At 39.9% G+C, this 24196-nt stretch overlaps 1 protein-coding gene across 1 annotated transcript; it reads right to left on the bottom strand.

Annotated features, from left to right (window-relative positions):
• Nucleotides 1-253: 253 nt before the first annotated feature.
• lrrc6 (leucine rich repeat containing 6) lies at nt 254-23384 on the bottom strand. The gene is made up of 13 exons (XM_036519562.1): nt 23354-23384; nt 22789-22956; nt 22471-22548; nt 22009-22181; nt 21035-21255; nt 20500-20682; nt 14236-14313; nt 12435-12500; nt 12238-12307; nt 8971-9066; nt 5478-5502; nt 3955-4096; nt 254-437 (listed from the first exon to the last, which is right to left on the bottom strand). The coding sequence occupies exons 1-13, from the start codon at nt 23361-23363 to the stop codon at nt 254-256; spliced, it is 1494 nt and encodes a 497-aa protein (XP_036375455.1). The 5' UTR covers nt 23364-23384.
• Nucleotides 23385-24196: the final 812 nt, after the last annotated feature.

Below are 24196 nucleotides of genomic sequence, written 5' to 3'. Positions count from 1 at the left end.
GTTATTAAATGTCTATTTCTATGTATAAAAGTATTAAATTACAGAGCATTGTTATTTTCATTTAACATTTCTGTTTGATGTACAACAGGAAAACAGACTCAACTACTATTAGGGATTGTGAAAATAAGTGGATTACTGAGTGTCTGTAGCTTTCTCTCTATCAGATAGACAATGACGATTTGTACAGTCCACTTACACATTACACTAAAAATATGAGGCTTTTGGTGTGTTGACAAATGTGAGCAAATCTCTGTCATATTAAAGGTGGAACCTCAGGGTCATCCTCAAAGTCTTCAGACTGGCATTTCGCCTGAGCTGCCTGGTGTAACTTCAGAGGGCCTTGAGTGGTAGGCTTCTCCCTCTGTACGATATTAGCCAGATCTACACTGGAGTGTTTGCTGGGGTCCACTTCCAGTTTCTCAGGTCCTTTTAACTTCCTGGAGAAAGAGGAGTCACATCATCAGACACTGCACACGTAATGGAATTTACCTTTGACTAATGGGTATTACCATCAACTGAGGATATTAAACAGACAGCTCATACCAATGCATTTGCGGAGTCATTATAGATGAGATGACATTTATTTTTAACTGGGACATAACATTTTAAGCATCGTTTCCCAATGAGTGTTTTCCACTTTAAAAATCACTCTTATGTGCAGTTCATCCTGAATGTCACCAGGAAATAACGCTGATGTACGGTGCACGGTGAAATATTCCTTTTACATACTTTCAAATCTTTTTGCAGAAGAGTTATACGCCATTACAGGAATCGCTTTCGTCCCATTAACCACTATTGATCCCACCGTTCCATACATCACAGCCTCATCCTCAAGATGCCTCACATGATGAGGTTATTCCCATCTCCCAGTTAGGCAATTAATGTCACTTACTTCCTAGCCCCTAAGTAGCCATGTTTAAAAGTCGATCAAACATGGAAGAGCGCCTTTTTTTTTCATTTCGCTTGGTAGCAGGGCTAGCAGCTAATGGACAGCCTGCACTTAAATGCAGATTACAGCTCTGATTGTGTTTTTTAAGTGACGGGGGGGAGGCATCCCAGCTAACAACAGCGAATGGGCGGAGCTTCCTGAACCTCCCACACGAGAGTCATGTGGACTGCACTTGTTCAATGCTCTTCCTCACAGAGTCAGCACATTTGCATAGTCTGTGTAAATCAAAGTGATATATTCAGGCTTGGGGTAATTATACTAAAAAAGATGGCCTAATGTTTGCCACCTGTGTGTACATAAATGCTCCCTAGAGACACTATGTTTTTTTTTCTTCATCTTCTTTGAAGCCTGGATTGTGGCTGTAATTACTTCTTTGTTTAACATTCATCACCCTCACCGTCAAACAGCTTCCAGTCAGCATTCTCGCCATCATGAAACTAATTGCAAGGACGACAGGTGCAAAGACCATGTAACAACAAAAAACGAAGCGCAGCTAGAGTTTAGCAGTTTGAAAGACATGTCAGGGTGCTTCTGATTGTGCAGACAACTAGGAAACAGACAGTGGGTCACTTATAAGTAGATCCTGTGTCTGTCACAATTAAAGGAAATAAACTCCCACGCACGATTCTGCCACAAGCTTATTAGAGTTTCTGAGAAAGGCTTTGGACTACAGGTTTCAAACAACTCATCTTTACTTACTGTATTTTTTTTTTTTTACCAATTAAGTCCACAGCCTCTACAGGAAATAAGGTATGAATACAAATGAATCATGTTAACTCTCATTTGATAGAGCACATCTTATTTCATGGCACTTGCGGTAGGTCTTCCAAGGTAAGTGTCAACATTTGCTCAAGAAAATACCACCCTGTTAGGGCTTAATCGTATTCTTTAATTCATACCTTTATCTGCTGCCTGACATTTTAACGCCTATTCTGTTTGAAAATAAATCAAAAGGAAATTTAATTAAATGCTAAGTATGTGTCTGATTGCCTGAATCATTGCGGAGATAACAATGCAAAAAAACATGCAATGGCCTTAACCTTTTCAAAGTTAACTAGCGTTGGAAGTCATCCTCCTGGCCTTTTCTTTTGAAGGTCGTCATTTGCCAGCGGGACACAGCCAGCATGATTCAGGAAAATGAAAGGCATAATTTACTGCTGGGTAACATAATTATGTTTAATCTCACTGAGGAGCTCCAATAACAAGTACATAGCAACTCTGTATAAATACCAGTAAGGGCCAAGCTACAGACTAAAGCAAGAGTGAGAGCATATCAATTTGCATTTTGAAACTCATTTTTGAAAGGAAATCAGGCCTGGAAAAGAAGCCCTAGTTCCAGTTATGTCAGCGCAGATTGATACTAATGTCTGCAGTGTAATGAAAGGGCTGCAATTACCGCATCATAAAGTCACTTAGGACCTTGAATGGAGTGCCTATTCAATTACGCCCTTAATTACTATTCAAAAACAAATATTATTTTCATTTTTGTTCCTTAACGACTTTGACCCCCTGTGTGTTATGCACAAAATTTAATTTGCAAAGCGATGAATTGAGCTGTCTCAGTGTCACAACAGCCCTCACAGACACTGGCCAGAGTGCCACATGCTCAGACTAGAGTACAATTTTCCTGTTTTGCGGTTTGGTGTAACTATGATTAATGAATTCAAAATATTTATGTATAATATATATAATAATACATTTTGTAATAACTGTATTTTGTAATAATATGTATTTTATGTAATTTGTTTTTACTTTTAAAACATTTGGCTCACAATATAATGAAATGCTACCTAAATAACAAAAATGTCAGCACTTATTTTATACAAAGTAAAGGCCTTACTTTAGCAAAAGACATTCCAAAAAGCAAAAAAGGGCAGGATTCTGACCTTATTCAACTCTGTGAGCACTGTTTCATGACAGAAACTGTCACACTTCAGGAAAAATGCGGGCAACACCAAAAGAACACACAAGGACCTGACAGGGCCCCTAAAGATTACTTAACATTATTTACACGCTATTCCTTCCCATTATTATGTTCCCCAAATCGAAAAAATTAAACGAATGAAGAATGATAATCCATTTTCAGTTCATTATCAGCCTTCTGCAAGATTGACGACACCTGTAAGAGTGGCCTAAGTTTAGCCACTCTCATCTTTGCAAAGGATGGGTAAACCTAACCGTCAGCAGTTTCCTCTGTGAGATGGATGAAGCCATTAGTTTGAGAAATCTATGAATGTTATCCCCACTAAAAAGGCAGAAGCCCATGATCTTGTGTAATAAGTAATTCTCATAGACAGTGGTATGGCTACTTACCCTTTTGCTCATTCTCTACATTGGTGATCATTGACATAAAATTAGGTTTTCGGTTCATTAACTCAGACCTCTCTTGCCTCGTGGACCTTTTCTTTAATGCAGTAATACCAATCACAATGAGTAAAGTTAGAACACAATCCAATATTTCTATGATTAATTAAGAAGTATCTTGAAAAGCTCAATAACCATAGTTTATTTGTTTTTGGTTTACCCCATTCTGGGATCACGGGATGCAAGACAATCATCTTGGCATTTTCTTTTTGTTCTTTCATTAACTGCCAAAGAGAAACCCATAACTGTGATAATCTGCACTTGTCATAGGATTCAATTGGCTCTTCACAGACAATAACACCTTTATTTTATGAAACGTTGGGTTTTTTTCCCAGAACACTTCCAAAGTTTTAAAAAATAAGAAAACCACGTTGACCCACGTGGGACATTAAGTGCTAGTGGTGCCAGTGTAGGGGTTTTATCTGTCAGGATGCACCTAATTTGGTTCCAGGGGAGGCCACAGATGCTGACTGCATAATTTGTAGTAAGGAGCGGGTGGGTCAAAGGTTTGCTTTAATCAGGCACAAATAATGTAATAACTCAGTTTACTGTAACATGTTCACACATCGCACTATATCAGCATTACGTCTCTTAGCATTTTTATTGAATGTTTAATTTAAGTGTACAAATTACGACCTGACCTTCGCTCGGCGAGCGGTATTAATGGGGCCACCTGAAGGACGGGGAGCGACACGTGGGTCGTAAAATGGTAATGTGACACTTTGTCAGAGTGCCGCACCTCCAGGGCAAGGCGGGGGAGCCAGGCTAGCCTTTTGCTGGATACTGCAGAAGGACACATGAAGTTCAAGCCTTAATGAAGGAGGTACGGGGTCTGAATCATTGGACAAGTCAGTGAGCAAATGGCGATGGTGAAGCGGTGCATGCGCCTATCCCTGCCAAAACGCGCCATGTAGCTATGTCACATAATAAATCAATTGCTGATACAGCATAATGGTACAAATAACTCTGGTTAAGTATATCACATGCTCTGATATGTATTTTTATGCATAATTTGTGAAGTACATTCAACATTATTTGTGATTGAACAATGTGTTCTACAGTGTACTCTACAATGAACTAAACTGCATTTATGAAAGTGCGAATAACTGATACATTTGTGAGCATATGCCATATATCAAAGTGTGATGATGACAAAATCTTTACAATTATGGACAATTATGGACTCATGAACCTGAATTTTCAGAACCTGACTTTTCAAAGTTTACAAACATCACAATGTGTATATATATATAGAAGCTTTTTTATTGTCAGGTTCACCTTCAGCAGTTTAAAAGCATGAGAATATGTGTGTGAATACCTGAGGCATTGGATAATTAGTTAATTTCTTTATTGATTGGCCACACCCATCAGGTGATAAAAATGAGAGGCGGGGCATGAGGGGAAGAGCAAAGATACAGCATGGTTCTGTTCGTTTTATTATTTTATGGGGCTTTTAAAGACATATTTTAGTCCTTGTTCTAAAAAAGATTCCCCCATGTGCACAAGAGTATGCTGTGCAGATGTACATTAATGCATTTAACGTGAAATAAAAGCAGCCGTAATTGCTGCTGCTTTGAGAAGGTGATGATTCTCTCTTCTCCTGTGCTGTCTTTAATTGAGCTCACTTGGATTGACTTTATTGTGCTTCTTTATTCATTTAGCTGTTTCTGTCTTAACTTACTAATGTGCTAGTAGGTGCCAAGAGCTTTCATGAATGCTGCACAGAGACAGGGCATTTAATGCAAGAACAGGTCCAAGCAAAAATGTGTAAATACATCAATAGTGAGAAAACCATTTCACAAGTGTGCAAGACTGGGCTATGATAACTGCCTACCCTGCCACATGGAAGCTATGATGTTCAATAAAATAAAACTTTTTCATGTTCTCTATGCTTCCCGTATAAAACCTATACAACCTCATAGAGTGCTTATTGCATGATGACCTGGTCAAGGTTACCTGTCCCTGCCGCAAATGCACTCATTAAAAGGCCCATTTTCATCACCGCTGCTCATATGAATCTTCACAGGGTGATCCTGACAAACAGCTCACTCCAGCAAACAGAACAACAGCCATTTGTGTAAAAGCAAACAGCGACCTTAACCTGGACCTACAGAGGTTAAGAGATTGGACTGAGGAGGGACACCTTGTAATCACATAAACCTACCAGATGGGTCTGGAACCACTGTAGCCTGTCAAAAGCCAAGGCAAGGGCACAGAGTGGACAATTTATGAATTGTTGGTAAGGCATTCATATGGGCAGTTTCACAACTAAGTCCAATTCACTAAACACACACCCAGTGAACCCTAGATAAAATATAGAATATAGATATATATAGAATATATAATTGAAAAGTTGGAGTAAGTATTATGCTCAAACAGCTGTCATTTGTTATGAGCAGGTCAATGCTTTACAGAATCCTGTCCCTGCTTCAGGAATTTACCCTGGTGTTTTGCCTGTTCATACACTGGCTATCGGATAGGTAAAAACATTCGGGTGCTTTGTCGTTTTATGGTAAGCTAGTCAATTAGCCAATCATGCACATGAAACAAGGATACAAGTACCGCCTTGTCAAAACAGAAAATTTTGAGGAGAATGGACGAACTTTCTTCTGGTTTCATATATTTTCTGGGGACTGTCCAAATTACTTATGTTTGCTAGTAATGTCCTCCATGCATACAGAGATTGCAAAATTTAAACAGTGAGAAAAAGGCATCAAACAAAGACACAAGATCTTACCATCCAGCTATGGAGTTGTGACATTGAGAACACACCAAAAAACCTTCATGTAATTACCTTGTTTTCTCAGCAGGTGCATCACCGTTCTGCAATGGTCTGGACAGACAAGGGACCCTAGTTTTTGCTTTAACTTCCCCTTTGGCCTGAAAAAAAAAACATAAAATTTTACATTAATTTGCTCTTTGAGGTTTTCATGAAGTTGGAAAGCACTACTTATCAAACATTCTGAAGTAACTTGGTGGCATTGGCAAACTTATTATCACTACGCTCTACTACATCATAGTACAAACCCTGACTGAATTTCCTCCTCAAAATTCTGAGATTTTTCAAATTATCTCAATATCTTTGAATCAGTTACTAGAAACTTCCAGTTCTTTGTTAATCTGTTGCTAAACCTTCCTTTCTTTACCTCACAAGTAGAAGAATGAACATAAGACAACATCAGAATCAGTCTCCTATTATTCAAACCTTCCTTCTCCATTTTATGTCCACTTCTAGTCATTTTATGGATATATTGTCTTTGATCACATATGTATCTTCTGAATAACCTGTCATACTTCCCTTCCAAATACAGTTCATCGGTTTGTTTGTAATCTAAACCTAATCCAATTGTAGTGTACCCAGATCACTATGTGCAAGTATACTACATGCAGCAAGGCAAAGCATATACAAAGAAATGCTATAAACTGTGCCATTTACACTTGAGAAGAACATGCCTGGATTACATTGGACTTTACCATACCACATACCACACAACAGTGATTACTATCATTTCATGCTCTTGCTTTTTCTCTAAAATAGGTGGCCAATCGAACTGTAAACAGATCTTCCTCAACCATCACTCCACTGGTCTGTAAATCAATCACAGAAAATCTAGAAAATCACATTTCGCTTTGCTCACTCTATTCCTTAGAACTATGTAACTAACATATAATCAATTCATAAAGCTGGATGTTTACTGTAGCGTTTTGGGTCAAGTACCTTGCTCAAGAATACAACTCCTACAGCCCAGCTGGGATTCAATCATGCATTCCTCTGATTACAACTCGAGTTCCCTGACCAATAGAATACATTTCTATGTGATTGTTGCTCTTGTCAGGGTAGTAATTTGCCCTAAAATACAACAGAAACAGAAAAACAGAAACAATAGGAATTTTTAAATATATATTTAAAAATTTCTACTGTTTATATATATATGATATAATATAATATGATATATTATATAAACACTCAAATTCAAATTAATGTAGCAGCTATTCACGGTTTCCTTCAGTGGTCATCACAGAAAAACACAGTAACCGACACACGGTGTGGAGGGCAGTTATTACTTTTTTCACATTTTATTCATGAGCAGCAATTGCTTCATGGGGATGGAAGTAATGAACTGCTGATTATTTCATTGGATCCATGTGTTACTCTACACTAAATCAACTAAATCAACAGATTTCATAAACAGGGCAATGAGTAGTATGGCCATGCTGTATTGGTACAGGGCCCGGCTTGCACCAGCGAACCATGTAAAGGGTCCGCTGCACCTTTTTTTCTTTCCCTTTCTTTTGCTCATTCTTTCCTTCATTCTTTCTCTGTGTCGTGAACAATCTCATACGTACATTTGTGGTTGGATTTTTTTTTTTTTTTACCTTTGTTAATGTTCTCATTGATGATCCTAGGAAATCTGATATTGTGCAGAACACATCCACTAAAAGCAGTAGAGTAACAATAACTTGAGTATATGACAGTAATGATGTCCCTCAGTGTGATATAGTGGTTATGGAACTGTCTTAATCCTGGGGCGAGGGGCTGATTTTATGTCCTTGGCCAGAGCACTTAACCTGGATCTCCTCACTGGCAATCACTGCCACACTGCTGTGCTCAGCGGTGATGCTGCCCAAGCGACCATGACTGTTCTGGGAACAGTAGTAGTAGTAGTATTAGTAGTAATTTAATCATTAAACAATGCACTGTGAAATGCCAATGATGCATTATATTAAACACTAGCAAACACCCCTATGACAATAATTACACTGTGAGAACAGACCCCGGCTCGCTTTTGATTATTTGGCCCTATTGTATTGTAAATTAACTATTGATTTCACTTTAAGCGCACTGGTTCTACCCCAGACCCCAAACACCACCAAATTAATCTATGTTAATCCTACAAATACGAAATGTCAAATTCTTGCCCAAGACTTTTCTATCTCCATTAAAACCCCAGGGGGAGGCATCGTTTATCATGGGTCTTGCTGCTGAGCCAGGACTGCTGGGGTCAAAGGGCATCCATACAACCAGAGCAAACCTCAAAGTATAGGGCATGCACTTAAAGCAAGCAATCTCATTGAAATCACCAGCACAATATTAAGCTAAAACACTGTAAATGTGATCATTAAACCTGCTGCTCGTAACTGTTCATATGTTGATTGACTGAGTTCATGTCCTGGCCACTGACAGTTTTCAGATATTACAATGTGCTATTGATGTATTGGATAACATGAAATGGTTTTTTATGCTTTTGTGGGTGTAGGGTAGAGTAACCTTGGAATTGTATTGCGCTGAGAAATGTCAAGCACAGTACTATAAAACAGAAGTGTTCTGTACAAGGCTCCTTGTTATGTGAAGGATAAGCTTATGTGACAACCAATCAACTCAACCACTTCATACACTAAATATGCATATTTAGTCTCTGTGAAATGACCCATTTTCATTTCTATATCCAAGAAATAGTATGAACACAATGAAATGAATAAATAAATATAATCAACAGGCAAGACCAAACGTCTTGCATAAGAGTAAGAGAAGACTTTGCCATTCACACAAGTGGAAAATTTACATTCAATCTGGGAGTCCATAAACAGGTGATGTGCAGATTTTTTCGCAGAGGTAGGCGCTCTTGCAAAGGCCTGACCTTGCAGAGGGAGTGTACCTTTGGCATGGTGACAACCAGGTGTCCGGTAGTCTGAGACCTCTTTGCTGTGGAGCTGTCAGGCTTCACTTCTGCAGGAAGTACCAGCTGAAAAGTCTGCAAGATAAATTCCTTATTGTAAGGACCACTGCACTGCTCCTATACTCCTATACTCTCGGGCTTAGCAAAAGACTTGGAGAGTACTTGGTACAAGTGAACACTTTCCCTAGGTTTCAGTATAAACTACTTACCTGTTTTTTCTTTTGAGTGACCTTACAATGAATTTCATACCTCAGTTAGACACACATATTAAATGATGAACTGAATAGTAAGTAACTGGCTTTCACAAAAGACAGAGGTTCCCTTCAAGAATGGTTAACGAAGGGACAGAAGGCAGCGTAAGCCTTAACTCTTAAAAATGTACTGTCTCCTCAAATGCAGTGGGATGAAACATTTTGTGTGAAATTAACTTCGCTTCATTGACAAAGCATTTTTTTATTTAAAATGATTGTCTCTGAACGAGGCTAAATAAATAAACCTATTCATTCAAAAACAGTTACGCACAGACTATCTCTGTGGCAGCATGTGGAAGTGTGTGTAATGCTGATAACAGCTGTTCTTATGAAATCATTAAGGTCTGAGGTGACGTAATACATCAGCCCTCATAAGACCTTGAAGAAAAGCAAGTAGACCATAAAAGGGAGCCCAAAAACGCTGCACCAGCAAATGCTGCCCTTTTTGCAGCCCCGCATCACAATGGCCACCACCAGAGAAAAGCTGTATAACTGCCAAAGTGTAACAGGTGCCCAAACGGGCAGGGCAGACTTGATTTACAAATCATGAATGACCTCCTTGATTAATTTCACCGCCGTGAAATGAGTTCATATTAATAAGGGATTTTAACGCCCTCCATCATCTTGAAGTTGATATATAAAGGTATAAATCCCGCGGTCTAATCTGAGAAGCACTGGCATAAAACATAGATCCATAAAATAACGTGACAGCCGAAGCACACAGATGACATTCTCAACTTGGGATATCTTCGCCAGACCAGCTGGAGTGCAAAATATCAAATGGAAACATTTAACCATATTAGAAGAGCAGGCTTGCCACGCGAATGTATTTTGCTCATGAGCGAAAACAAAACAAGTGTGAATTTACTGCCTGCGAATCTGCTGGTTAATGAAGCTTTAAGGTCACGTCAAACGGTTCATCAAAATCATGGTCTCCAGCGACAGGAGAGGAAGTAAATGTTCCCAGCTTGTGCATTAAGATAAAGAATATTGTGTGAAAAAAGTGAAGTTCTTCAAGTTGCAGATTGATATATGCTGACTGAATGGCTGTTATTCGCTAGATTGAACTTCTGCATTTGTGGACAAGAAACTCTGCAACATCCGAGACCAGAGTGGGTCTGCATTCAGAATGCTTACACACTCATGTGATAATTAATTAATTAATTTCACACTTGTCTTAAAACCTTTTCAACTGCTACGTTTTCTGAAACATTATGTTTGACAGTCATTAAAATGCAGGATTTTAAAAGAAAAGGGAAAAAAAAAACAATGAGATGTGCTTAAGTTTGTTACTGTTAAGGACAATGCGCTTTGCCGTTAAGATAAATGGAGCCAAAATAAGGGAAAGAAAGGGAAAACAGCCAAAGCAACTGCCACAATATAGACAATTTAAAGCTAATTAGAGTAAGTATTTGTATTTGTATGATGGAGAACTGCAACAGCGCTCTTAGCCAAAGCAAGAGAGAAAAGTGCACCCAATGAAGCTGCAGGAAAAACGGTTTGCTTAGGACACAGCTGACCACCTTTGAGGTCAGAGGGACGAGCTCACGTGTCTCACCAGCTCTGTCGCACTCAAAGAAAAAGCTGCGCAGCGCCCGGGTGGATTTACAGCTCGCAGAAATATCGGCGGCCTGCAATAATTCAAAATGTAATTCCGGATCTGGGCTCCCCGCCGACAGGCTTCCTGGCAACGCGCCCGTTGTTTCTCGCTGAAAAGTGTAGGTTTAGCTGTTGCGGTTATCACGTGCAGCGTGCCCGACACTCTTCCATGGGGTGAGACTATTACGGTACACACTTCCACGTGCCATCACAGAGACAGCCTATGTTTCTGAGTACCCCTGCTGTAAACATATGATCTGTGTAAGGGAAATATACGCACATTAATAATACAGCAAAGGGCAGCTGGCCAAAAGATATGGCTCATTAAGACCCCGTCAGACACTGCTTTGCCAAGAAAGGAATGACAAAGAGTGATTCCTAATGGAGAATGTACGTGTACCCGCTAGTAGAATGCATATAAGTATAATTAACACACTTTTGCCACGGCCTTCAATTACCTTTTACATTAATGTCACCATTTACAGGAGGCTTATGATGAAGTGTAAAGTATATATAATACATAATCTAAAACACAGGGATGTATAGGCAGTCCCTGTTACACAACAATCTGGTTTGCAATGATCTATGTTTACAACATTTACACCATCTTTTTTTTTACACCAGACTTAAATTAATTGGAGATTCCCTCAGAAGTATTTTAGTTGGTGTTTTAGTATTTTAGTTTTCATTGAGTGAGCTCATATTTTGGAGCTAAAGATTTCTTCATTTCATCTCTAGAGAGCTCACACTGTCTCACTTGCCCTGTAAATAAATATCTGTCCAAAGACTGTCATTGCATCTCAATGTTCATGTCCTGCATTCTCAAAACGGTATGCAGTGTGAGTCACTGAATATTTCTACATTATAAATGTTCTGCGATATATACAATATTGATATCTTATGAAATTTTGACCTAATTCCATATTTATCTGGCTTTTTAATGAAATACTGGATCTTCTGACTGTGTTCAAGAATGTAACCCCTGCTTATAACACTAAGTCTATGGAAAAATAGAATTTAATTCCCGTCAGTCTAAATTTATAACACATTTTCCAAAAACACATTGTGCTGTAAAAGTTGGGACCACCAGTATTTCAAATATTTCTCAAAATATCAAAAAATAAAATAATAGCACTTTCTTGCATGTCATTTCTGCACGCTGCATATTGTACGATGTATGGTAAAATTGCCTTCATTGCAAAATATACAATATGCAGAAATATGCATTTATGAAAGTAGTAATTGGTGTTTCATAAAATATTCATTCTGTATGTTCTTGATTTCACTTTAATTTATAGAATTCCATATTTAAACAAACACAAAGTCATAAGGGAAGAGAAGACTGTAGCTGAGATTTTCAAACAGCCAAGAATATAAAAATGTACTTTTCAATTACCTTTCCTTTGACCGTCACTCTTATGTACGTTGGTTGCACATCAACATCCAAGAGGGACGTGTCCATATGTCTGTAAGTCAAACCAAGATGATTGCAAGATGATATAATGATCACTGTTCCCTTTGGTGGACTGATTCCTAGTTTTCTTTTTCCCTATAGAGACAAATTCGAAAGTGCATGCATGCGGAATAGCTCACCTATAAACTGCCAAATCCAGGACGATGTTGTTTTCCTCGTCATTTTCAGACAAGCAGAAATCCAGCCTATGAGAGACAAAGCATCAGAACTTAAGAGACTATGGTAATGTGAACAAGTCATTCACCCTGTCTTAGCTTTCCATCACCTTGTAAACCAATATGAATCTGCCAAAATGCAGAGTATGGTCTTGAAGGAATCCAAAATCTATGAATTCACATAAAATTCTGGAAAGCTATTGCAGTTGTAATTCTCTGTGTGAAAAAAAATCTTTCATATAGTATACAAGGAATTTACAGTTACATGACTTCTACCTTTGTCATCTGGTTCTGTTCAAAGAACTTAATGCTATCTCTGTGGTTTACCTTGACCCTTAACAAGACTGATATCTGCTTATTCTGACACCACTTGCAATCTTTCAAGAAGTTTCTCACGCCAGTAGTCAAACTGCAAATGATAGATGTGCCTCTTGTGCAACACTGTCCATGTGAAGTAAAAATATTAAAGAGCTCAACTTCATCAAATCTGTGAACATACAGTATATGCAATTCTATAGCTATCTTACATATATGTTATGATCATATTGTTTCTTTAGAACCATTGCATCATGTGTAGCATGGAGTGCAGACTTAAGATTCCACAATGCAGGCAAATAGCACATGCCCTTTTTTTCCCCACTTCAGCATCTCTTCACCCTTACTGTGAAATTTTTCCCTTGAAATTCACTTCAGTCCAACATATGGAAACATACAAATTCTGACAGCTTCTGAATTTATGCATTTCAATGATCAATGATGGCTTCTGGCTTTTCCAGATTTTGACGTGACTAACTAAGCTAAAAGTGAATTCCATAGGTCAAGCTCCTTATCAAAAACCATTTAAAGGTTTAAAAAAAATCAATCTGGTGCCACAGATGAAGAATGAAGGACACAATTTACCAATCAGTGTTGCTGGTGGCTTTTTAGTCTGGCCCAACAGCCATGCCTTTTCGCTCTTGGGAGCAAACAGCCAAACGATCGGAGTGCAGCAAAACAGGACAAGGTGAGGCGTGACCTTTCGAATTTTACTGAAAGCATGGACAGCATCCAGTGATTGGCCACACTTCAGTTTCTCTCCATTCTTGCAGCATAGCTGAGAATAGCACCTTTTGCCCACCGGTGCCAATTATAGAGTGAGTTCTCCAGAAATTGAGTATGACCTCCACAGACTACAGCCCATTACTGCCACCTTCTCAGGACATTAGAGGACTCGCTTCCAAACAGTCAAGTTTCCTATTAACAGTGGCTGAGCTGAAACGACCATGATTCAGTTGCGCGCAATGTCAGGAAAAAGGAATCACATTTGCCTGCTATCCTGCCTGCTGTAAATGCCCCCAGCTATGCCAGGAGAATGGGTTTATGAACTGGAAAAATCTGAATGGCTAACAGCTACTTAATTTCCTTTCAGTAGCTATGCTATAAAATCACAGGCTTTCCAGAACATTTCCCCTACACCAACAATATATTCCCTTCATTATTTTTACTGCAGTCAATCAAACCTAAAATGCCCCTTCTTGATATATGATAATTCTTAATTGAAATATGAAGCAATCCTAAACTGCAATAAACTCAAAGTCACTCAAAAACGGCAAGTGCTAATTAACCACTGCACTTTAGGCACAAGGTTGTTATTATCTCAGATTACTCTACAACCCCCGACAGCCAGAGATAATTGCCACTTGTTGCATAAATATACCACAGTGATCGCATCTGATTTGGTGCACGTGCACTTGATTCCCGCGGCCGGCCTCCATGTGACACCTACTTGGGTTCATTGACATTCAGGACCCGTCCCTCCGCTGTGATCAGTGTCCTTGGTGCCTTGGCCTTCTCGTCTTTTTCCCTGAAAGAGGAATCGCGGGACGAACAATATGAGCTCTCCACCACAAATCACATCTTGGAATTATGGGCCATCGGTGTGGAAGCTGAGCCCCATGGGCACGATGCCAACCATGTTTGCAGAGTGATATTTCAACACCACAGATGGTACGCCATGCGCACTGTGGGAAGAATCAGCATTCTACACAACGAATCTAAAAGGCCGACTTTTTACTTGCAAAAGTGTACATAAGTGATTAAGACGGAGGTCTTTCTTAATCACTTACCTAAGCCTTTTTTAGTCGGGACTCTGCTCAATCTAACCATAATGCAATGTGTTTTGGATTTTGTGATCTAGTGACTGGAATGTATGATAGTATACTTGGCTTCCCTTGTCTAGTCAGGTTGCACAAGTTAACTTGTGGTAGGGCTTGAAAGTCTTCTGCTCACACTCACTGGTCTGGGAGTGTTGTTAGTGGTCTGACACTGTTGCTCATTCAACTTGAATGAATAAACTTATGTTCTATTGTGCTGAAAGTCACTCTGGATAGGAGTTCATGCTAAATTAATGAAAGGCAAGGTAATGTAATGTAATGTAATAATGCACTTTGTCCCTAATGCTAAGTAAAGAATTTAAAGAGGAGGAAAACCAAATTTCAACCAGGTTTGAAATGACACACAATAGGATAAAAAAAAACCCCACTGATGACATGTTAGTAGCTTAAATGAAGATGATGCTTCCTTCTTTCCTTCTCTTGGAGTTGTGACCTAGGCCCAGTGAGCTACAGCTAATACAGGGACTTAGCATTTAGAGACCTGGTAGTGGGTCACAGCAGTGCATTCATTAATATTTTAGCTCTTCTTTTGGTAAGGCACATTTCAAAACTGTGGTAATGGGTGAGATTTTTATAAGATCAGCATCAATCACACGTCACCTACTTCTCTTTTTTTCATCTGCAGGTCTTGCAGAGAAAGGTCATGCAGAGAAAAATCTAGATTTTAGACACAGGTGACACACAGCAGTAGATATACCAGAACTTATGGGAAGACTGTAATCGGTTGTCACTGACATTAATGAATGTGAATAATGTGTAAACAATTACAAAACACATTGCTTACATATGTCACTCAGACATAACAATAAATACTGAAGCATCAATCAAGGCCTCTTTGTTTCAATATTATAAGATATCATCTCTCATGGACATGAAATCTGTACCAGCTATCTCTACCTTTAAGTTGCATATGTGCCTGTCTCTTGCATTCCTACATTCATACAAAGTTAACAAAAACCAATGAATGGCTAAGAACATGGGGCCTGAGTACAGTCATCCTCAGTGATGTTCCAGCAGATGCTTCCACTCTTAGAATGGCAGTATCTAATCAAGACACTCTTAACACTAAGCACCTAAATGTTCTCCTTTAGGACCCTACTGGGAGATGGTCATTAGAGGTATTACCATGGTAAATCACTGCTCTGGAAGAGGACAGCATCCTCCCGGTGACAGCTCCTTACCGCCAGCGCTCCTTCATTCATCAGCCTCTCGGATTTTACAATTACAGAATTTGCTTCTTCATTAATGCGGAGGATCTTTAGCTCCCCGTGGGTCATTGCTCATTTCTCATTGCATGGGTGCGGGGGGGAAAATACCCTATAAATAGATTCACCTTGAAGTTTGTTCGATATTAATAGATATCATGCTCTCCTCTCCCACACTTTCCTTCCCTGTGATCCATGAGTGTGATCCACACATGTCAGCCTCCCGGAGGTTAAAGTGAGGTAAGCGCAGCTCTAAAAACCTTCCCGCTCAAGTTATGGGCCCGCGTGTCCGTCAAGCCCAATGAGCTAGAGGGACATTAGTCTTGACAGCACTGGCAGCTCAGTGAGTATGACTTAAGAGTACAGCTCGTCCAGACAGTTACCTAATTACGTCCTTGGGTTATGCGAAGAGGGTTTGCCGGAGGATGTGTTCGTTGTTCCTTATTGCTGAATAACCTGCAGAATCGTACATCCATCTGAATATTGTGCTCGGTGAAACAAACTTTGGAGCCGTTTTACAAGTGCCTCCTCGTTCTTTGCTCCAGTAAGTCAAGGGGAAAGTTTAAAACTTGTGCAACCCTTCCATTTCATAACAGAAAGTTGTGAAATATCTATGACTTCCAAGCGTATCAATACTATACAAGTAATAACAAAACTGAAGGATACTGATTGATAAATAGAAAGCACTTTCATTGTACTGAAACATTGTTTTTCCAGATAATAACCAGATGTACATATCAATAATCTGCAAAATAAGGATAATATGGAGTATCTGGAAATAAAGACTTTACATAAGATGCCCTAGATAAGGACATCCACATAAAACACGTAATTATGAAGGTGTACAATGTTATATTTGTCATTAATTTAAATAAGCTCTGAGGTTCCACTGGACCTCTGCAGCATGCCACTGGTGATAGTCAAAAAAGCTTCCCATGTCATGTTTGCGGTCAGATTCTAAAACACATATAGACATGAGGGAAAACATGCTGTCCTGACTGAGCTCAGTTAAACACTATTAGCAGCTCGATTTACGAATCCAAGAGCCTTTTCTGTAACTTAAAGCCGAACTAAGCCTGGGAAGTCTCCTCCATATCAATATGCATTAAAATCTACATCCGCCACTGCAGTGCTTCAGAGAGCAACATGGCGCCTCCCTGTCCTGGGAAAACATCCTCCGTCAGCACAAGATCCTAAACTTTAAGGTGCAAACATGCATGTATGATTTATTATTTTTAAAACAGGGAATTAAAATGGCTGTCTTAGTCCATGAGTTCAATATGGAATTTTCTTTCTCCCCTGAGTGGAAATCCAAGGAGATTTATCAAGACCCCCCCTCATTACCATGCAAAAAAAACAGAATGCCTTACCTTCAGATAGAATTATGCTGGTACACACAATATCAGGTGTTATATTACAGTTACTTAGCAGAAACTGTTATCCAGAGAAACTTGCGTAGCTTTTTTTTTTACATTTTATCCATTTATACAGCTGGATATTCTACAGGGGCAATTCGGGTTAAGTACCATGCCCAGGGATACAACATCAGCAGCCCTGGGAATTGAATCACCAACCTGCCGACTATGAGCCCTGATCCTTCCCACCATGACACACTTTCTAATGACAGCTCACAGCTATGCTTCGAAAGAATCACAGGGATTTTCCCTTTCAATGGACAGTCCTTTAGGCAGCTGTTTATATCTAATGCATAACTCAAGGTAACCTTCAAAGAATTACTCTGGTGATTATTGAATCACTGTAAATGCCCTTCTTATTAAGAACGTCCCTTTGGGCATTTTCCAACATTATGAGAATTTTGCAGGCATTCTGGTTCCATTCCAGTATTTCAGAGATCATTCAGAGCTTACTTTGGACAGGGTATACTTAAACACTCAGTGAAGTTTCCTTTTCTTACTGTAGCCTTTTCGCAAGTTACTATGAAGACCTCAAAGTGATGTCTCCCTCACATCAGAGAAATGACACAAGCCTTGCGTTCTAACCTAGGCAGGTGTAACACAGGGGTTAGGGCACTGCGCTGGTAGGTCTAGGGTCATATCCTCTGTGAGACGTGCAAACACTCAACCCAAAGCTCCTCTGCAAATGTCCAACGGTGCAAATGGAAAACAAGCTAAACGCTAACACGCAGTCAGCCTGTGTTAGTCCTGTTAGCAAGTCCTCCCATTCTGTTTTCCACCAGTCATAGTTTGTGTACAGCCTCACTTGTCATCTGTCCCCGTCCCCGTCCCTGCGGTGAGAGACAGCAGTTGATAAGGGAGGACGAGACAAACACGATGATTAGGGGCTGGGTGGACAGCTGTGAGGAGAGGCGCAGGTAGCCCGGAGACCTCATTACCACATGGCAAGTGGAGCACCTGTAGGCTGAGCACCCTGTAATTAATTAGCGGCAAAGCCAAAATAATTAGGGCCTATTTACCCGCAGAGACTGTGACAATTGTATCTTAAGATTACCTTGAGCACTCTCAGGTTTTGGGAAGAGGCGCGCTTACTTTGGTTTGACAACAGCTAGTTCTGGAGCGTGCTACCCAGGGCAATGACAAAAGACAGGGAGAAGGTGAGGAGAGAGAGAGACCGTGGTGGGAATGGGTGTTTTTTTTTTTTTTAAGATGGCTTGATGGCGAGCAGGTATACTGATGGACAGAAACAGATTGCTGGTAATGAGTGGCCCCTTGTGAAAATTCCCCGCATCTGCTAGGTTGTCAGAACAGGCAAGAATAATCTATAAGCATCAAAAAGGCCAGGAGCACTAACAGCGGGATTCATCTTCAAAGCATTCTTAACCCTTCCACATGGAAAACGCACACAGCTAAACAGAAGAAAAACTAAAATTCAAAACTAAAAACAGCCTAATTAAAAGGCATCTCAAGAACAATCAATGTATCATAGAAAACGCAAAAAAAAACTTAAAGAAAGTGTGGCTAAAATGAAAGAAGATGTTGCCATAAAATCTGTGTTATAGCACCAGCTAGTGGCACAACATCTGTACTGAGCTCTCTCACATTCCATGGAGAGTCTGGTTTCCATAGCATGTTATCATAAGAATATGTGTCAAGGCATGGTGTTAATGTCAAGTCTGGACAAAACATTTTTCATTGCAAGAGAAAGATTGCAAGAGGGCTCTGATTAAATTGGAAATATTACTTGCAGAGGCATTCTGAAGATTAATCGCTCCGCCAGTTAATCTCTCCTCAACCGCACAAAAAATGGTTATTAAACCTTGATTCACAGTCTATAGCCCATTTAATACATCCAGCTTTTCTGGGTAATCATACATCTAAATGACTGCAGATCATAAAATGGAGATCAAGATGGCATGAAATTATGACAAGGTGGCATGATTTTTTTTTTTTCTTTAAGGCCACAGCTGACCGGAAACAGCTCAACCCAAGCATTAGCAAATGATGTCTCCTTTTAAACGAGCTGTACGCGCTTACTGACGAGTAAAACAAAGCTTTGTCACTGCTTTTGCATAATCTAATTACACAAAATTTGGGAAAAATGAAAATCTGTTTGAGGCTATCTTTCTGTAATTGGGGTGATTGGCTAATCGGATTGCTACATCAATTTTAGAGCATTACAGCCCAAGCTCATCTGCCAAGAAATTGAATTCCTGATTAAACACCGCCTTGGAGGAAAATGTGGGGAAAAGAGATTTGTCTGACAACATTAACAGTAATGTCCATTTGTAGTATTCCAGATCAGCTGCATGCGGAACTCCATTCTGTGCGTCTGTGGGGCCGTGTTGAACAATGGTTTGGACACCAGACTCGTGACCAGAGGGTTGTGGGTTAAAACCCATTTGTACTGTATGCCTTGCTCAAGTCCTTTATCAATTACAAGCCCAGCTCAGCCATTTGATGCAAACCCCATGAACTTGCAGCATCTTTAACCAAAGTCTGATGTTCCTAAAACAGCACAATTTGGGTATTCACAGGAAGCTTAATTCATCTGACATTTTGGGGAGAATAAGCCAGTGTTTTTTAGGTACACATCAGTTTTCAGGGTGTTGAAGATACCGTAAACACATTCCCATTTCCCCCCTCACCTAAGAATGGCGAAACAACAATATTGCCATGAAACCAGGACAAATGCGAATGATAGATACTTTGAGAATTACAGACACAACATATAACAAATAACACCTTCTAGACTAGCTGGAGAGGGCTGACAACAGGACTCACTGATCAGAGATACCCAATGAGAGTGCCACTTAGGCAGTCTGAAGCATACCATTACAGTAACAAATTATTTATCAAATTAGTGTATCAAATGGGCAGCAGTCTAGCAGAGTGGTACAGGAGCAGGACTCGTAACTCGTAACAGGACCTTGTAAAGAGGTTGCTGGTTTGATTCCCTGCTGGGGCATTGCTGTTGCACCCATGGGCAAGGTACTTAACCCATAGTTGCCACATGTAAATATCCATGTGAAATTGTACAAGTCACACAATCTATCTAAGTCACTCTGGATAAGAGGGTCTGCTAAGTGACAATAATATAATAACAATAATAATGATAATAATGTAAAATTTCTTCAAAACAGCAGGCTCACAGGGTGTCTGCCAGGCTCATGTGAAGACATGCATCTCACTACAGATCTAACGTAGTGGTTAGCACCAAGGTGTGACTTGAATGCGCAAATGCTGATACAGGTACCTCTCTCTGTCCTTTGCCTTTCGCTTCTCCTCCAGGTGCCGATGGGCCTCCAGTCGGGACTCTGGTGTGTACGCACAGGGCTTTTCCCAGAATTCCTTGTCCTGATCGTCCGTGTGGGGGCCGCTCCTGCTCTCCTCTGTGTCTGGCTTCTCCTGATTCTCTTTGTTTTCTTCTGAGACTGGACTGTAGTAAACAGAACAGAGTGAAACTAACCTGAATATTTTTAACAAAAATTTCCAGTTTGCCAATTATGATTTTTTTTCAATGTCCTATAGAACTCAGTTACTATAATATCACCATAGACACCTACTATTTTTGTTTTGTTTTTTTCAGGGATGAGGGGATTCATGTATACATCTGTAATATTTATTTTATGCCCATAATATTGTTCTTGGAAAATTTTACAGAAATAATATGTGTATCTTATACATTTACATTTACAATTAATCTTGCTTAGCTTACAATTCCTTGGAAGCAGAATATTCCTTAAATATTCCACACAGACATGTTATTGTTCTCCTGTGCTGGTACGTACACAGTGTTGTTTATATCAGTGTACCAGCGGCCATCAAACCCTGGTTTCCGCTCCTTAGCGGTCTCTTCCTCCTTCTTGTGCCTCCCCTGGGCCTCCTCCTTCTCGTGGGCTCTCTTCTCCAGGTACGCCCGCTCCTGCTCCAGGACTCGCTGCCTCACCGCCTCCAGACCCTGCCCCGCCCGGATCCTCTCCGAACGCCTGATCTCCTTGCCGTCCAGCCACTGCCAGCCCGAGACAAAAACCTGCATTTGAGGACTCTGCCTGGACACAGGGCCTGTCACCAAGCAGACCCTTACCAGCAAGGCATACAGCTAATGCTTATGTGTTTCATAGCTATGTTGACAGCTATGAGTTGCTTTCTAAAGTGTGACATTGTTACAGTGAGATTAGAGGTGCAGTTATAAAAACATAGATGATTTATTTACTGCAGTGTTCACAATTCTCTAGTTTAATTTTTAGTTTAATTTTTAAAGACTATCATTTTCAATCACTATCCTACTTTTTATACCACCATGTCTTTACCTAACTATATTTCCCCTGTGTTTGTAAAAGTCCTCTTTATTTACATACAGATGGCGAGAAGAGAAGAGATCAGAAGAGATCTGCAGATGAGCGTGCAATAAGAACGTTCAAATGTGGAACATCGTCTACTTGATTTTGTATCTTATGTCATGTGATTTGTCTTATTGTGTGCCCACTTATTCGCATTGTAGGAAATCACACTTTTAAAAAGCTCATACATTCACTCCCAGGTTGCTAACAGCAGGTTATGCATTCAGTGGCAAAAGCTTTTTATCCACTGCTGTATGTGAGTGTTGTGTTTTTTGTTTTTTTTTTTGTCAGCGTGCTATTGGGAAATCATTTTCATCTTATTTTTACAAATTGGCTGACGTAGGACCTCCATCTGGATTGGTGTTATAGAGGCGAAGACAGAAGACTAGGAATTTGACTAGGAATTCATACAAAATCTGTACCTGCAACTGAGGCAATGAGGACACCACATACTGCCTGTAGCCCTCAAAATCCGTGCAAGGGTTGCCCACCAGAAACAGCTCTCTCAGATGGATGTTGCCTTTCAGAGACTCCACGCTGCTCAGCTGCCCCACAAAGTTCACTGTCAGATCAAGCTTCTGTAAGCTTTCACAGCCTGCAAAACAGAACACGTCTTCTGAACCCCAAACAAAGCGACCTGATCCATCATTACTGCATTGCACAGTTTTAATGGTTTCATCAGGGTTCCTTCTAAAGTGAAATAAGATGATGCGTTCCCTTACCGATAACATCATCCATGGAAAGGATACATAAAAAATGATAAACACATTTCGTGTACGTTAAGTAGTACTTGCACTGATGCAAAAAGCTGACTTTTAAACACACAAAGACAATAAGTTTTCAGAACATACTGCACATGTAAAAAATATAAACAAAGTACTTACCTTCCAGATTTTCAATGACTTCAATATTGTTTAAGGCTAAATTTAAGTACTCCAACTTCTTCAGTTTGCTCACATTTTCTAAAGGAAAAAAAAATCTAATTAAATTAACAAGGTGCAAAACAGAATCGAATAAAAATGTTACTACGCTAAGGGCACGTTGTAATAAACAGACCAATGTAACTGTGCTGCTAGATTATTGCCTCGGCATGCAAACGGTAATTAATAAGTTTGCTCCATGCTCATTTCACTACACCATGAAGGCATGCTGCCAATGTTTAGAAAATCTGCCAGACATGTTGGAAGGAAGACGGAATTTACCGATTCTAGAGATGAGATTATTCTGCAAGTAAAGTATTCTGAGGTCCCTGCACCACCTGTCAACATGTTCAATCTTCTCAATGTCTTGCTGATGCAAAGAAACTTCTTCCAAGGAGAAGATCTCGCAGTTGTTGTGCTCTGCACGGCGACGGATCAAATCTTCGCTTACTACAGTTGGGACACAGATACACGTTATATACGACATTGAATTTAAATCATTATCTAGACAGACACCTGGAGTAAGACTTGCTAGCCCATATGAGTCTATTCAAGCCCATGCGAGAGAAGCAGCCAGGCTGAAATTCACTAAGATAAGCTACAGTAGCTAACAGGACCACTGTCTTGCTGACATACAAACCTGAGTATAACTATCGCTATTTTAACAGCTGAATTAATTTCTCAATAGCTCGCCGCAGTCTGCAGTGTGGGTCGCTTATACAGCAGCTACCTTAGCACCTTTTGTTAACGTTAGCAATCATAATATACAATATATGTAAGCGAACCAACTGTCACGCGTTTACGGAAAGTCGTGCTTGCACACTGAAGAAATTTTTCACAAACTTACTCAGGACCATTCTTTGCTCGGTTATTTTTTGCTGGATACTGTGTACGAGAAGATGTGACACGTTGCTATAGAAACTAGCTAATCTGCACGGAAACTGTGGAGGGCCAAAATACCTTAGGCAACGGCAGCGCACGTTGTCACTGATTTCGCACTGACTTGTCAGGAAAGGAAAAACAGTATTTTCCGATAAATAGCATCAGATTTACTGGACAATATATAGGATTGTTGGTCACATTTAAAACATTTGTGACACTGTTACATTGTGTCCATATTAGGCTAGTCACTATGAACAGTGACTGCTTATCATTGCCCGTACATGCTGATCCTCCAGCCTCTAGATTCCCCAGCCTCAATTCCAACCGTAACCATAATAAACTACTTTTGTCAGAAGATGTGTAACTAGCTAGACTAGTTACATAATGTGGGCTCATGTTTATCTCTAAAAGATATCCCATTTTATGTTTGGTCAAGACGGCAATCGCAAATGCGAAGTGGACATAACAGAAAGGCATGTTAAGGTTAAAATAAGGAGTACATTATTTTATGTATTTTGCACAGCAGGGGAAGGTGATGGCCAAACATATATTGCACTTTTGTTAATTATGGGCTTCTTGTGAGGGAAACCTGAACATGCTTTGCTGAAGAGCTGCCTCCGTGGCATCAGAGGCCATTTGTCCCCTTAGTCTGTTGAAAGAGGGCAGTTGGCATTTCCGTCTTGTATTATTGTTTTCCAAAACGAAGACAAGGGGTCGTGCCATTTATGTTGATCATCTGACAATTTTGACTTATTTGGCTGTAGTGTAGATGACATCACGTTGGCTTTCGATTTTGGAAAAAGCATGG

Source organism: Megalops cyprinoides, chromosome 24 (assembly GCF_013368585.1).
Source record: "Megalops cyprinoides isolate fMegCyp1 chromosome 24, fMegCyp1.pri, whole genome shotgun sequence".
In the NCBI taxonomy this organism is placed as follows: Eukaryota; Metazoa; Chordata; class Actinopteri; order Elopiformes; family Megalopidae; genus Megalops; species Megalops cyprinoides.
The sequence above is the reverse complement of the archived record's forward strand: the minus strand, read 5'-3'. Positions and strand labels throughout refer to the sequence as shown.

Bases quoted from the DNA above. Each gene is read 5' to 3' on its own strand.
- lrrc6 (XM_036519562.1), bottom strand. The intron at 21,256-22,008 runs GTACAGATTTTG...TCGGGCTGGCAG, and splicing joins CCTCATTGCCTCAGTTGCAG to TGGCTGGACGGCAAGGAGAT. The intron at 438-3,954 runs GTCAGGTCGTAA...CTCTTTCTCCAG, and splicing joins ATACCGCTCGCCGAGCGAAG to GAAGTTAAAAGGACCTGAGA.